Source organism: Pongo abelii, chromosome X, assembly GCF_028885655.2.
Source record: "Pongo abelii isolate AG06213 chromosome X, NHGRI_mPonAbe1-v2.0_pri, whole genome shotgun sequence".
Classification (NCBI taxonomy): Eukaryota; Metazoa; Chordata; class Mammalia; order Primates; family Hominidae; genus Pongo; species Pongo abelii.
In genome coordinates, this window is record NC_072008.2 from 48,285,924 (window position 1) to 48,300,468 (window position 14,545).

General features: G+C 41.5%; 1 protein-coding gene across 2 annotated transcripts in view; it reads left to right on the forward strand.

Annotated features, from left to right (window-relative positions):
• LOC100437875 (zinc finger protein 81) overlaps window positions 1–14,545 on the forward strand; it is a 105,607-nt gene that overhangs the window by 57,040 nt on the left and 34,022 nt on the right. For both annotated transcript variants that reach the window (XM_009234794.4, XM_002831582.6), the window contains exon 3: window positions 14,289–14,415. In XM_009234794.4, the coding sequence (XP_009233069.1) occupies window positions 14,289–14,415 (127 nt within the window). The remainder of the gene's footprint in view (window positions 1–14,288; window positions 14,416–14,545) is intronic.

Genomic DNA, 14,545 nt, shown 5'->3' on the forward strand with positions numbered 1-14,545 from the left:
TGATTCTCCTGCCTCGGCCTCCCGAGTAGCTGGGACTACAGGCATGTGCCACCATGCCTGGCTAATTTTTGTATTTTTAGTATAGACAGGGTGTCACCATGTTGCTCAGGCTCATCTCTAACTCCTTGGCCTCAAGCAATCTGCCCATCTCAGCCTCCCAAAGTGCTGGGATTACAGGTGCAAGCCACCATGCCTGGCCTCACAGTGGGTTTTAATTGCTTCTCTTCTTCATCTTTCTCTAACTTGTCCCAAAACTAAGTAGCTGCTGCTAAGATTTGAGTAATAATCTGTCCTTGGCTGAGACAAAGGCAGACAGGACCAGAGAGTGGTTTTGATCTGTCCCTGGGTTTGCACTGGTAAATTTTGAGAAAGCCTCAACAAACTGCTGAGAGAAATCAACAAGGAACACACTCATCTTCTAGGTTCACTGCTGTAATTTCTGCCAGCTCACTTTTAGCAGAAAGGGGTTCAAGTATGGGCATTAGCAACCCTTTTTAATGGGTCCCTAAAGCCCGTGTTCTTCCATGGCCATGGGGGATGGCAGATAGTAGCAGTCTTTTGGCCACTATTCCTCCTATTGTGACAGGTCATCTTCCAATCCCTAACATGCCTGTTCCATCAAATAAGCACAGCCTGCTGGTTGCAGAATTCCATGCGGGAGCCAGGGTACATCCCCATATTCAGGGTTGTAAACTGGAAACACACAGCCAAGTTCTTGTGTAAACTTCTGTGGCTCTTGCCTGGGCACAGGAAAGGAAGTCCTTGTGTGAGTAATACTGGATGAGTTGAGGGCATATAAATTCTTACCATTTCAGGTTCCCCTTGTGTAGGTCTGGGGTAGCTTTGTGATGGCACCAGCCTTATTGGTGATGCAGATAGGAAGGGCTGCTGTCCTCTCATTGAGTCAAGAAAGATGTAGAATTAGATAGCACTTGGGATTTCTTTTCCATATTGGTATGTATCAGCCTAACACACCTTTTTTGTTTGTCTTTTCCAAGTAGCTACTGCAACTGCTGTCCATCTTGTCACCTGCATATGGGGACACAGTCTTGTATCTCAGTTATTCCCTGATGCTGTTGCTTTATTACCTCTGCTTCCCTAGCTATATGGTGTGTGGATAATAAAGGACTGTTGGAGGTGCAATCTAGGCTAAGCATGAAATGGAATCAGGGCACACAAACCTCACACAGGGCAGATAATTCATTGCTGGTGAAAACAGTTGGGCTTTTGTCCCTCTTTGCAGGTAAACCCCCTAAGGGAACCACCCATCTCAAAGATTATGGCTTTCTTCTTACCAGGAGTCAGTTTGAGGCCACGGGGGTGGGGGTGGGTAGAGATAAAGAGGTCAATGCAAGGGGAACAGAGTGAATGGGGACAGCAGAGCAAGGAGGAGCAGGAGGGTTTGGTGAAAGAGAAAGTACCTTTCATTCTCCCATTTGCTCTTCTGTTTTCCTCAATCCTTCCAAATAATTTTTAACTTTCTTCTTAGAATGACATTCATCCCATAAACATGAGTAATGCATTTGCTTGCAATGAGGTCCTTCTAAGAATCACCACAAATAAGTTAATTCACCCAAATGAAAGGAATCATCCTCAGGTCACACTATAAGACTGGATTCTCATTCCAAATGGATTTCATTCCAAATGTTATGTACAGATATGTTAGCCCTTTAAGAGAAAGCCGTGCAGGCTTTCCCATATTCTTCTACCATCAAAGCTAGTGGTGATCCTGATGGAGTTATAGGTTCTGCATTACACATGCTTCTCAATCATAAAATCTGGAATTTGGAAAAGATGATTTGTCTGGCTAGTATTTGAAAATGGCACAGAGCTAGAAGGGAGACATTTTATAATTCACCTTCAGCTGGTCTGCTCAATTGAGGAACTTCCAGGCCATCTCGTCCTCATCAGCAGATTGCTAGGGGAAAATTAAAAGTAAAATCTGGCAACCCAGGAAATCCTGACTACAAATGTAGGGAAGAAAGAAAACAGTTTTATTATTGAATAAGCATTAAGCCCACTGATTTGCATCACAGGCAATCTGCTAATGAGATTGCAAAGGTAGCAGGAAATCTCACCCTTTTATATAGCCAAGCAGATACAATCCATTACATACGTGTTCTCAGGATAAACGATAACTCATCCTCATGTGAGATGACTTGACAGCACCATTTGTTATACATTCTTTTATAGTTCATCCTGTTTACCTGGTAATTGGATATGTGGTAACTAGCCACATATGCTAGTTAATTGCCTTTATACAAAGGCAAAAGTCAAACTTCTGTCTCTGTGATAAGCAGGTAGTTACATCTTAGAGCCTGGTGCCTAGGGTAAACTCCAGGGTTACAGGGAGATAGGAGATAGGATTCTTGATATCTGTATTCAAAGAGATGGCTCATAAGCTCTTAAGAAAAACATTCCTGCATTGTAATGCTGACAAAAAACTTATTTAGCTTTTAAAAAGATTTATGTACATATTGAAGAGAATATAAATCTTCTCAAGGAAATGCTCTAGAAAAGGGAAGAAGAGAAAAGGCATTTTTCCCCCTTGGCAACAGTGAAAATTCAATTCTTTTTTAACCTTATAGGCTAGGGGTTCTCCAAATCCCAATTCCCACAGGGGTGGCTCAGATTGTCCTTGATGAGTGCCTGCACATGCAGTGAGTGAGGTGCACTACAAGAAATGAACAAGCCCAGGGAATCTGCTACTGAACAGCCGCCTGTAAGCAAGGCTCAAACTTGCTTGATGCAGATATAGGCCTGAGACGTGTCCAGGTCAAGAGCAGTCCGGGCCTTGCTGTCTAGTCATACCCAGCAAGATGTGTAGGAGCACAAGAGACCCATGGAAGTGTCTTCTAACTCCAGTGGGGTAGAAAAGAAAGCATAGGCAATGTCCAACACAGTGTCCCAAGTGTCATTCGCTTGTGCAGTGTATTCAGTTATAGTCACTATGTTTGAAACAGCCAGGACTATGGGAGCAACAACTGAATTCAGTTGGCGGGAATCCCCTGTCAGCCTCCAGCTCCTGCTGATCTTTTTCACTGGCCATATAGGGCTGTTGTATTGACATCTTACATATCTCACGATACCTGCTGCCTTTTTGTCCTTAATTGAAGCTGTGATTGCTCTTTGTCCTCCAGGGATTCTCTCTCTCCTTTTTGTTGGACCACCTGGGAGAGGAAGGGAGATGGGTTGGGGAGTGGCTTGTATGTCTCACTACCATGTGTCTACATATGGGGAGTCCCTGAACAGGAGAATCCCTTTTGGACTGGATGAGCATTCACAGCACAAGCATGTAAAACATCATGCCAGTGATACACTCAACCATGGAAGCCCCAATAACCATACACTGAATTGGCCCAAAGGGCCTTATCCACAAGGTCACTTTAGTTTACCTTCCTCACTAATCCCTGCCTAAACCCCATCAGTTGAATTTGGGTGCTCCCTCCGCACCTTGAGATCAGATAGGATGCTCCCTTGGGCGACGGTATCCAACCAAGCCTTAGAAGTCCAAGTCCCTCCCTTCCCTGAAGTTCTCCAGCACACTCAGAGGGGCATGTATGGTGGCCTTTGGTCCCTCTTGGAAACAGGGAGGCCTCTGTCCCCTCTCTAATCATTTATTAAAAACAGCTGATTTCAGGGTAGAAGGGGACAGAGGGACCAAGCATGTAGTGAGAGAACGCGGTGCCATGCCAGTAAGCAAGTCTTCCTATTTACTTTCAGTTTCAAGCAATGCAGCAGCTGCTCAGGACTCAACCTAGTGAACCTCTCATGCTTTTAGTATGCCCAGAACTCTGTATTGGGCGGCAAGGTCAGCCTTACTGACACCATCTGTTTCGACTTTGGGGATGCCTCAGTTCTACAGCCATGGCCACATTGGTTTCTGGTCATGCCCACTGGTGAACTCAGGCTTTACTAGCACGGTAGCAACTTCTATTTTTAAGATGTCCACTTTAAGCTGGCACATTTGCTGCCCATTTTCCTGATAGCATACCTTAAGTTGTTGCTTAGTTTTAAGCGTAAAAACGAGGGGAGTTTTCCAGGACAGTGTGAGCTGACCTAAAAAACATCTTGAATTCTTTGGGTCAGTTTCTCATTTCCTAGCATTATGGATCCAATACGGGGCAGTAAGAGCCCAATGCCTCATCTGTGATTTCCCACAAGAGTTCATCTCAGGCAGCTTACCAAGAGGGCTAACTATAGGCCTAATGACAGCAGCCAGGATCTACTGCAAAAAACCTCTGAGACCTTTTCCTGTTGCTTCTGAAGGGCTCTAAGATTGGCATGATAGACTGTAGGAGGGGCCGAGCCATGAACATCCCAGCTGTTGCCATTCTTCCTTAACAAACTTTACATCCCCCTCCTGCCTGTCGTGCAACCAGACCAGCCAAAGTTCTGACCATTTTCCTGGTTTCTGTGCCTACCAGTCATGAATTTTCCTCTTTTTGTCTTGAGTGTAGATGCTCTTTTCTGTAACTATTGTCTGCAAAAGGGTTGGGAACTGCACCTCCACCCCTCCCACCAATGATTCTCAATACTGGTTGTTACTAAGGGTAGAAGGGGACAGAGGGACAAGGCATGGAGTGAGAGGGTGCGGCGCCATGCCAGTAAGCAAGTTTTCCCATTTACTTTCAGTTTCAAGCAATGCAGCAGCTGCTCAGGACTCAACCTAGTGAACCTCTCATGTTTTCAGTATGCCCAGACCTCTGTATCGGGCAGCATTCCCCTCAGTGACATCCCCCCATTGGGGGGAACCTGAGACTGACCATCAGATTGGTGAGGAAGTCCCCCACCTGGATGAGAATTTGGAATAACTAGGAGACTCTTTAAACCTACTTCCTGGCACTTAGTGTGAATAATTTCTCCAGTTCCTCCTCATTGACAAGCAATAAAGTGGAGGACCATTTATTGCACAGTTGACCATACAATTTAGTCAACATATTCACTGCTGATTCACCTTAAATCCTCTTAATTGCCCCATATATTAGTTTTCTATCACTGCTGTAACAAATTGCCACGAACTTGGTGGCTTAAAATAACAGAAGTTTGTTATCCTGTAGTTCTGTAGTTCAGAAGTCCAAAGTGGTTCTCACTGGTCTAAATTAATCAAGATGGCAAGGCTGATTCCTTCCTCAAGGCTCTAAGGAAAATTCCATTTCTTTGCCCTTTCCAGCCTCTAGAGGCCACTCGTATTCCTTGGCTTGTGGCTGCTTCCTCCATCTTCAAAGCCAGCAACAGTGAGTCCAGTTCTTCTTACATTGGGTCACTCTAACCTTCTCTTCTTCCTCACTCTTCTTCTTTTAAGGATCCTTGTGGTTACATTGGCCCCACCTAAATGATACATTATAATTTCCGTATTTTAGGTCTGCTGATTTAAAACCTTAATACCATATGCAACCTTAATTTCCTTTTGCTATGTAGTATAATATATTCACAGGTTCCAGGGATTAGACGATGGACATCCATGGCAGGGAGTTGGGGGGATTATTTTTTCCTTCCAGGGGTCCACAAGGCCCTCATCTTTCCTTTTCCAGAAAGGTACATCTCTGTGAGTGGCCAATCCTAATCACCAGAACTTCCCAGAACTGTGAAGGGTCTGAGATTTTACCCTACTTGCAAGATAAAAACCCAGCACAGTATCATGGATGCTGGCAAAAAATACAAGACTCCTCAGTAAGAGATAAAGGACTTTATAATACTTGTGGTAGCCGGAGTGTTAGCAGTTGTGCTGCCTCTCTAAGCCTCAGTTTCCACAAGGCAATGCAGAGGGCTAGATGACACCTGCACATACAGTGGGTTCCATTACAGGAGAGAAAGCCTAAGTTTATGGACTCCAGATCTTTTATAATGGGCAATAAGTCTGCTTCTCCTTTGTCCTGAAAGGAGAAATTACGTTTAGTATAATTTCTAGTGTAACCTGCCCTTTGTTCTGGAGGGAGACTCTATCTTCCAAGGCTGCTTGCTGTGTTAACAGGCTTGAAAAGATAAGTTGGAAAAAAGGCAGTCAGTTAGTCTGCTTTCAAGATGTGCAGAGACCTGTGGAGAGCCATCTCCCAACAGCCTCTCAAGTCCCTTTTAATCTGTGACAAATCTCCCAGATTCTCCTCTCTCTTGTTTTTCTCCTTGCTATTTATTTGTTGAAGAAACTGGGCCATTTGCCCTGTGCTATGTCCCACATTTTGGAATTTGCTAATTGTATTCTTGTGGTGTTATTTAACGTGTTCCTGTATCTTTGTTTTAATATGAACTGATGAATCTAGAGGCTTGATCAATTCAGATTTAATTTTTTTTGGCAAGAATACTTCATAGGTGGTGTTGAACACACTTGCTAATTCATCCCTCCAGGAGGCACATAATACCTAAGCATGTCTGTGTGTTCAGGGGTCCTCAGCCTGGTCCATACATTATAAAATTTCTGCAGTCTTTCACTCAGTGGTTTCAGCAGCCATTGATGATCAGTGCTTTCTTTTGAGACAGGGTCTCACTCTGTCATCCAGGCTGGAGTGCAGTGATGCATCACAGCTCATTGCAGCCTCGACCTCCCAAGCTCAGGTTATTCTCCCACCTCAGCCTCCCAAGTAGCTGGGACTACAGGTGTGCGCTACCATGCCTGGTTAATTTTTTGTATTTTTTGTACAGACGGGGTTTTGCCATGTTGCCCAGGCTGGTCTCAAATGCCTGGGCTGAAGCAATCTGCCCACCTTGGCCTCCCAAAGTGCTGGAATTACAGGCATGAGTCACTGCACCCGGCCTTGTGATCATTGCTTTTATTAGCATTTCTCAGCTGGAATTCTTCTGTAAAGAATAAATTTCCAAAATCAACTATTTGTGTACCCTGAAATGAAGTACTTGTGGGTGGGATAATTTAATATAAAACTCAGTAATACCTCTTTCTTGATATATAAAACACTTCATTGGCAAACTGTTATTTAAAAGAATTCGTGCTATTTCCATGATCAGACTCCGGCATACTTACTTGAATGTTTTTCTCATAATCACCTCCCTAATTGTCTTACTTCCATTTTCTGTTGCTTATAACAGAATACCTGAAACTGGGTAATTTATAAAGAAAAGGAATTTGTTTCTTATAGTTATGGAGGCTGAGAAGTCCTAGGTCACGGGACCACATCTGGCGAGGGCCTTCTCGTTGGTGGGGACTCTGCAGGGTCCTGAGGTGGTGCAGGGTATCACATGGCGAGGGGACTGAGTGTGCTAGCTCAGTCTCTCTTCCTCTTCTTATAAAGCCAGAAGTTCCATTCCTGTGATAACCCATTAATCTATGAATGGACTAATCCATTTTGGAGGGTGTGGAGTCCTAATTAGGGAAAAGGAGTTGGGCTAGTGGGACTGAAGGAAAGCAAAAAGAGAAAGCAGATAAGCTACAAGTCTGCCTTTCTTCATGGTCCGGGACACATAGCCCTCCTGCACAAATAACTTGCAATCTTCCTGCGCCCAACTATCACCAGACCTTCAGCTGGTGTTATCAGTACTGCACAAAGCCCTCTTCAGCATACATCATAAACACCATTGTATAAAATCCCCAGCAAGCCTTTCTCTCCTTGCAGTTAGCTCCTCTCTTGTTGGTCTGCCCATTGCACCCTTGCAACATATTTTCCTACTTTCTCTAATAAATCTGCCTTTCTTCACCTACAACTGTCTTGGTAAATTCTTCTTACCCCTGTGCCACCGGCCCCAGATAGTCACTGCCTACCTGTGACAGAGGGGACAAATATTCAAACCATAGGACTGACATATAAATAGTCTTCTCTCTTTTTTACAGAGCTGTTTGCTCTTTACTTAATTCACCATGTATTTTCCTGTTTCCACACTATTTTCCTTGTCTCTTCTGGAAAGTATTTCCCCCACTTATCTTTTCAATTAATTTTTTTCCCAAGAGTCAGTTTAAACTGCACCAACTTTATGGAACCTAAACTTAACATCCCCAGTAGAATTGACTGTTTTCTATTTGGGGCCCACAGTGTACCCTGAATATATTTCAATATATTTATTTTATTTTATTTTATTTTTAGAGTCAGGGTCTCACTCTGTCACTCAGGCTGGAATGCAGTGGTGCATCCATAGATCACTGTAACCTCAAACTCCTGGGCTCAAACTATCCTCCCTCCTCAGCCTTCCAGGCAACTGGGACTACAGGCTTATACCAGCATGCCTGGCTAATTTTTAATTTTTTTTTAGAGATGGGGTCTCACTGTGTTGCCCAGCCTAGTCTCGAGCTTCTGGCCTCAAGCGATCCTCCCAAAGTGCTGGGATTATAGGCATGAGCTACTACACCCAGCCCCTTGAATATGTTTCTAACATGCCCTTTTGTTTTTTGTGGTTTTTGAAATTGAGTTATATTTGAAATATACTGAATTGCCCAGATCTTAAATGTATAGTTTGATGAATTTTGACAAGTATATGGGTGTGTATATATATATATGTACATACATATATACACACCCATATACGTGTGTATATATGTATGTACATAGATATATACACACCCATATACACACATATATGTACATATATGTACACACCCATGTGGCCAGCATACAAATTAAAATATAGAAAGTTCCCTCTTGACCAGTCAGTATTCTCCCCTTGAGGCAACAACCATTGTTAAGGTTTTAAATCCCTGTAGATTAAAATTCTTGATTGTCCTGTCTTTGTAATGGAATCAAACCATCTGTGTCTGACTTCAGTGTTTGGCTTCTGTTTGTAAAATAGCATAATGCTTTTGAGATTCTTCCAGGTTGTTGTGTCTATCCGTGGATTTTTCCTTTTTTGTTGCTGAGTACTCCATTGTATGAAGACACCACAATTTGTGTAGACATCCATGTGTTGATGAACATTTAGAATGTGTCTAGTTTCTGATTATCATGAATCAAGCCTGCTATGGGCATTCTTATATAAGTTTTCTGAGGATGTATGTTTTAATTTCTTTTTAGTAACTACTAAGAAATGGAATTGCTAAATTATATGGTAGGTATATGTTTAACTTTATTAGAAATTGTCAAACAAGGTCTGGCACAGTGGCTCAGGCCTGTAATCCCAATACTTTGGGAGGCTGAGGTCGGCGGATCACTTGAGGCCAGGAGTTCAAAACCAGCCTGGCCAACATGGCGAAACTCTGTCTCTACTAAAAATACAAAAATTAGCCGGGTGTGGTGGCACACGCCTGTAATCCCAGCTACTAGGGAGGCTGAGGCATGAGAATCCCTTGAACCTGGGAGGCAGAGGTTGCAGTGAGCCAAGATCACACCACTGCCTCCAGCCTGGGTGACAGAACAAGACTCGGTCTCAAAAAAAAAAAAAGAAATTGTCAAACAAGTTTCCAAAGTGATGGCTTGGTTTTTACATTCCTACCAGCAATTTTTGAGTTTCTTTTTAATTTTAGCTTTTCTAGTGAGTGTCTAGTGCTTTCTCAGTATAGCTTAAATTGCATTTCCCTTACAACTAATGATGGTGAACATCTTTTCATGTGCTTTATTGGCCATTTGTATATCTTTTTTGTGTCTGCTCAAGTATTTTGCTCATTAAAAAAATTGGGCTGTGTGTCTTTTTCTTACTGCTTTCTAGGAGTTGCTTCTACATTCTAAATATGGGTGTTTTGTATATGTATTGTAAATATTTTCTCCCAGTCTGTGGCTTGACTTTTCATTTTCTCAGTAGCGTCTTTTGATGAGCAGAAGTTTTAATTTTGATAAGGTCCAGTTTTTGAAGATTTTCTTTTATGGCTGGGGCTTTTTGTACTATGTCAAGAAATTCATGCTTACGTCAAGGTTGCAAAGATAACCGCTTACATTTCCTTCTAGGGCATTTTTAGTTTCAGCTTTTATGTTTAGGTCTATAATCTAGCTCAAGTTAATTTTTTGTTAACTTTTTCTATGATTTGTTTTCTATTTCTGTTCTTTAGTAATTCCTCTCTTTTACTTCCTTTAGGTTTATTTGGTCCTTCATTTTCTATTAGCTAATGGCTCCTTGAGGGTAAATTTGAGGACACTGATTTAGACTTTTGTAATATAAGTGTTTAAAGCTATAAATTTCCTTGTAAATTTGTCTTTTATCTGCTTCTCACAAATTTTGATACACTGTAGTAAGCAGCCTTCTAAAATGGCTCTCAGTGATCCCCACTACTCAGTATTCACACCCTTGTGTAATCCACTTCCCTTTATGTGTGGGCTGGACCTAGTGACTTGCTTCTAATAAATAGAATATGGCAAAAGTGATGGGATGGCCCTTCTGAGGTTGGGTTATAAGAGATTGTGGCTGGGCGTGGTGGCTCATGCCTGTAATCCCAGCACTTTGGGAGGCCGAGGCAGGTGGATCATGAGGTCAGGAGTTCAAGATCAGCCTGGCCAAGATGGTGAAACTCTGTCTCTACTAAAAATACAAAAATTAGCCAGGCATGGTGGTGGGCACCTGTAATCCCAGCTGCTCGGGAGGCTGAGGCAGAGAATTGCCTGAACCAGGGAGGCGGAGGTTGCAGTGAGCTGAGGTCGCGCCACTGCACTCCAGCCTGGGTGACAGAGCGAGACTTCATCTAAAAAAAAAAAAAAGAGATTGTAAGATAGCTTGCTGGCATACTCTCTCTGGCTCTTCTCGCTTGCTCTGATGAAGGAAGGTGCCATGTTGTGAGCTGCCCTCATCTATTACCTCACAGTTTCTGTAGGTCAGGAATCCAGGTGTGGCTTACATGGGTCCTCTCACTCAGGGTCTCTCACAAGGCTGCAGTCCAAGTTGGCTGGGGCTGCATTCATCTTGAAGACTGACTAGGGAAGGATCCACTTCCAAGCTTACTCAAGTGATTGTTGGTAAGATTCAGTTTCTTGCAGGCTGTTGTGCTGAGTGATTCAGTTGTTTAAACTTACTAAGTTTTAGAGTGATTTGCTATGCATCAAATAGATAAGTAACACAGATTTTGGTACTGGGAATGGGGCAGCCTGAAAATGTGGGAATGTCCTTCAAACTGAGAAGTTGGTGGAGGCTGGAAAAGATTTTAAGGAGAATATTAGAGAAATCCTAAATTTCAGAGAGATCTATGGGTGTACAGCTTTTGTTTAATGGTGTGAACCCAGTGAGATTCACAGAAAATAAAATTTTAGTGCAAACTATATTAGCAGAAATACTACCACTTTGGACTGAAAGGGATATAAACAATAAAAATGGAAAAACATGTTGGCCCCCCAAAATTCTTTGGCAGGAAGCAGGTTGAGCAAACTCTTTTGTTGCCTTTCATGAAAAAGGAAGGATAACTTAGATGGTGTGGTGCCAAGGACCCAGAGTGTGGAGCCAAAAGCCACGAAGATTTATTCCTAGGCCTCGAGACCTAATCAAAGAACTCCTAACATTTAACCAGACAGATAATACTTTACTTTCTTCAGCATTTTAGAAGTACCATCCAACTGTGTTTTAGCCTCCACTTCTTCTGTTGAGCAGTAAGTGGTCACTTGAATCACCATTTCTCTGTATGTAATATTTGGGGGGATTTTTTGTTTGTTTTTGGCTTTTCTGGGTGCTTTTAAAATCTTGTCTTCTTTGGTTCTCAATAGTTTGACTATGATGCTCCTAGGAGTGGTTTTATGTGGATTATTCTGTTTAGAATTTGCAAAACTTATTGAATCTATAAGTGTATGTCTTTCACCAAATTTGAGGAGTTTCTGCACATTATTTTTAAAAATACCTTTTCTGCCCTTCTCTCCTTCTGGGTCTTAAATTGCACGTATGTTAGATCTTTTTATTTTTGTCTTTCTCATCTGTTTTAGTTTGTTTGTCCTACTGTAACAACATTCCTGAGATTTGGTATCTTATAAACAATAGAAATTTATTTCTCACAGTTCTGGAGGCTGAGAAGTCCAAGATAAAGGCACCAGCAGCTTAGGTGTCCAGTGAGGGCTGCTTTCTGCTTCCAAGATGGCGCCTTGTTGCTGTGTCCTCCAGAGGGGGTGAATTCTGTTTCCTCACATGGTGGAAAGTGTGGAAGGTCAAAAAGGAAGGATGTAGCTAGTTCCCTCCAGCCCTTTTAAAAGAACACTAACCCATTCATGAGCCCTCATGACCTAAATACCTCCATACCTCTTAATACTGTCACATTGGGATTAAATTTCAACATGAATTTTGGAGGGATAACAAACATTGAAACCATAGCATCATCCCTGAGACTCTGTTTGTTTTTATTTTCAATTTTGTTCTCTCTGCTTTTCAGGTTGGATAATTTCTGTTGGTCTATGTTTAAGTTAATTACCTCTTTCTTCAGTTACCTCTATTCTTCTGTCAAGCCCATCCAGTGAACTTTTTAGTTTCAGATTGTATTTTTCAGTTTTTTTAAATAGTTTATATTTCTTAGTTGGCCTATCCTATTTAATCATTCATTATGAACATATTTGTATGTTTTTGAGCATAATTATAACTAACTGATTTAAAGTACTTTTCTGCTAATTCTAGCATCTGGATCACCTCAGGTCAGTCTCTGAGTGCATTTTCTCTTGAGCCTCTTCCCTTTCTCTCCACACCTTTCTGTCTCTTTCTCTGTTGAGTTGTTTTGGATTGTATCTTTGTTGTGAAACATATATTAGAGATGCTTGATTCTGTTTAATTCCTCCGACTATTGTTGATTTTTTTGTTTTGCTTTGTGTAGGGAGCACTTAACTTGGCTAGACTCAAACTAGGAAATGTTTTCTCTGTGGTATGTGGTAGCTCAAATTCCAGTTCATTCAGCTGGTCAATCAGAGATCTGGGCAGAGTTCATTCACAGAATTTAGGCACCCTTCTCTCTTTCAATGCCTTTCTGGTTCCCCCTTGATTTTCCAATGGTAGTGATGACTGCAGAACTCCCTTCAATTCTTCAGGTCAGTAACACTGGTGGTTTTCTTTTCTCTCTCTCTTTTTTTTTTTTTTTTTTTTTGAGACAGGGTCTCACTCTGTCACCCAGGCTGGAGTGCAGTAGCACAATCATAGCTCACTGAGCCTTGACCTCTCAGGTGTAATCAGTCTTCCCGCCTCAGCCTCCCAAGTAGCCGGGACCACAAGCATGTACCACTTCTCTTGGAATTTTAGTTACCCCACGTGGCACTGACTGGGCCTATTCACAAGCTGAAGTGCCAGCCTCTTTTCTGAGTGTCAGCTCTCCTCCCATAGATGCCTGACTTGGGTTGCTCCTTAGTATCTTTAGGTAGTTTTTAAAATATTTTTTGTTCAGAGTTTATAGTTGTTATGTGTATGAAGGTTGGTCTGATAAAAGCAATGTAGTCATACTGAAACTTAATTTTTGTTAATTTTTGTATATGGTGTGAGGGGTGGGTCAACGTTTATGCTTTTTTCCTAATACTGATATCTATCTCTTCCAACACAATTTGTTGAAAAGACTTCACTTTCGCCCATTGAATCACATTGGCACTTTTGTCAAAAAACAATTGTCCGTACATGTGTGGGTCTGTTTCTGGACTTTATTCTGTTCTAATGATATATCTGTCTGTGCATACATTGTCCCATACTGCCTGTATTACTGTAGCTTTACAGTAAATCTTAACATTAGAGTGTACAAATCCTTCATACTTTTTCTTGCTTTTGGCTATTCTGGGTCCTTCGCATAGCCATATAAACTTTAACATTTGTCAGTTTTTACCAAAATCTTGACAAATAAGTGATTAAACAAGTAGAAAACAAATCAGTGATGCAACAGGAAATTTCAACAACACTCAACCAACTTGATTTATACATTACAGAACAATACAGCCATCAATAGCCAAATATATATTCTTTTCAGGGAGTCATGGACCATTATCCTAGATAGACCATATGTTGAAATCATACAGAGTATACTTTCTGACCATGATGGAATTAAATTAGAAATGAGCAATAAAAGGGCATCAAGAGAAAGAGGCCATATTTTTGAAGAGTAAATGAAAGCAACAGGAGAGGGAGCTATGTGAAATTTTTAAAAATTGGGATGGAAGGGATATATGTGCTTCCTTCTACAAGTTATAGAGCACAAATTTCTCATAAAAATGAGCAACAAAATAGGATCAAGGTCAAATCCTTACTAAAAATTATAATTTTTAATAAATGGAAGAGTAAATGTCATACATAATAAATAGCAGAAATTTATGATTAGATTTTTATATTCTACACAATATTACATATGTGTATATATATAAACTGAGTATTTAATGGGCATACCATATCATATATTATGATGAAAAAGTATCAAAAAGAGCTTCCTATCTGTTTTCTCTCCATCCTCCAGTGCTGATCATGTTGCCTTGAACAAGATTGTGTTGTTACAGGTATCAGTGTCATTTGAGGATGTGACTGTGGACTTTAGTAGAGAGGAGTGGCAGCAACTGGACTCCACTCAAAGACGCCTGTACCAGGATGTAATGTTGGAGAACTACAGCCACCTGCTCTCAGTGGGTAAGGACAACCATCCTGTGAAGTTGTGAGGAGCCTGTTATGGGTTAAATTGTGTCCCCCAAATAAAATATGTTGAAGTCCTAATACCCCAGCCCCCAAGAATGTGACCTTATTTGGAAATAGAGTCTTT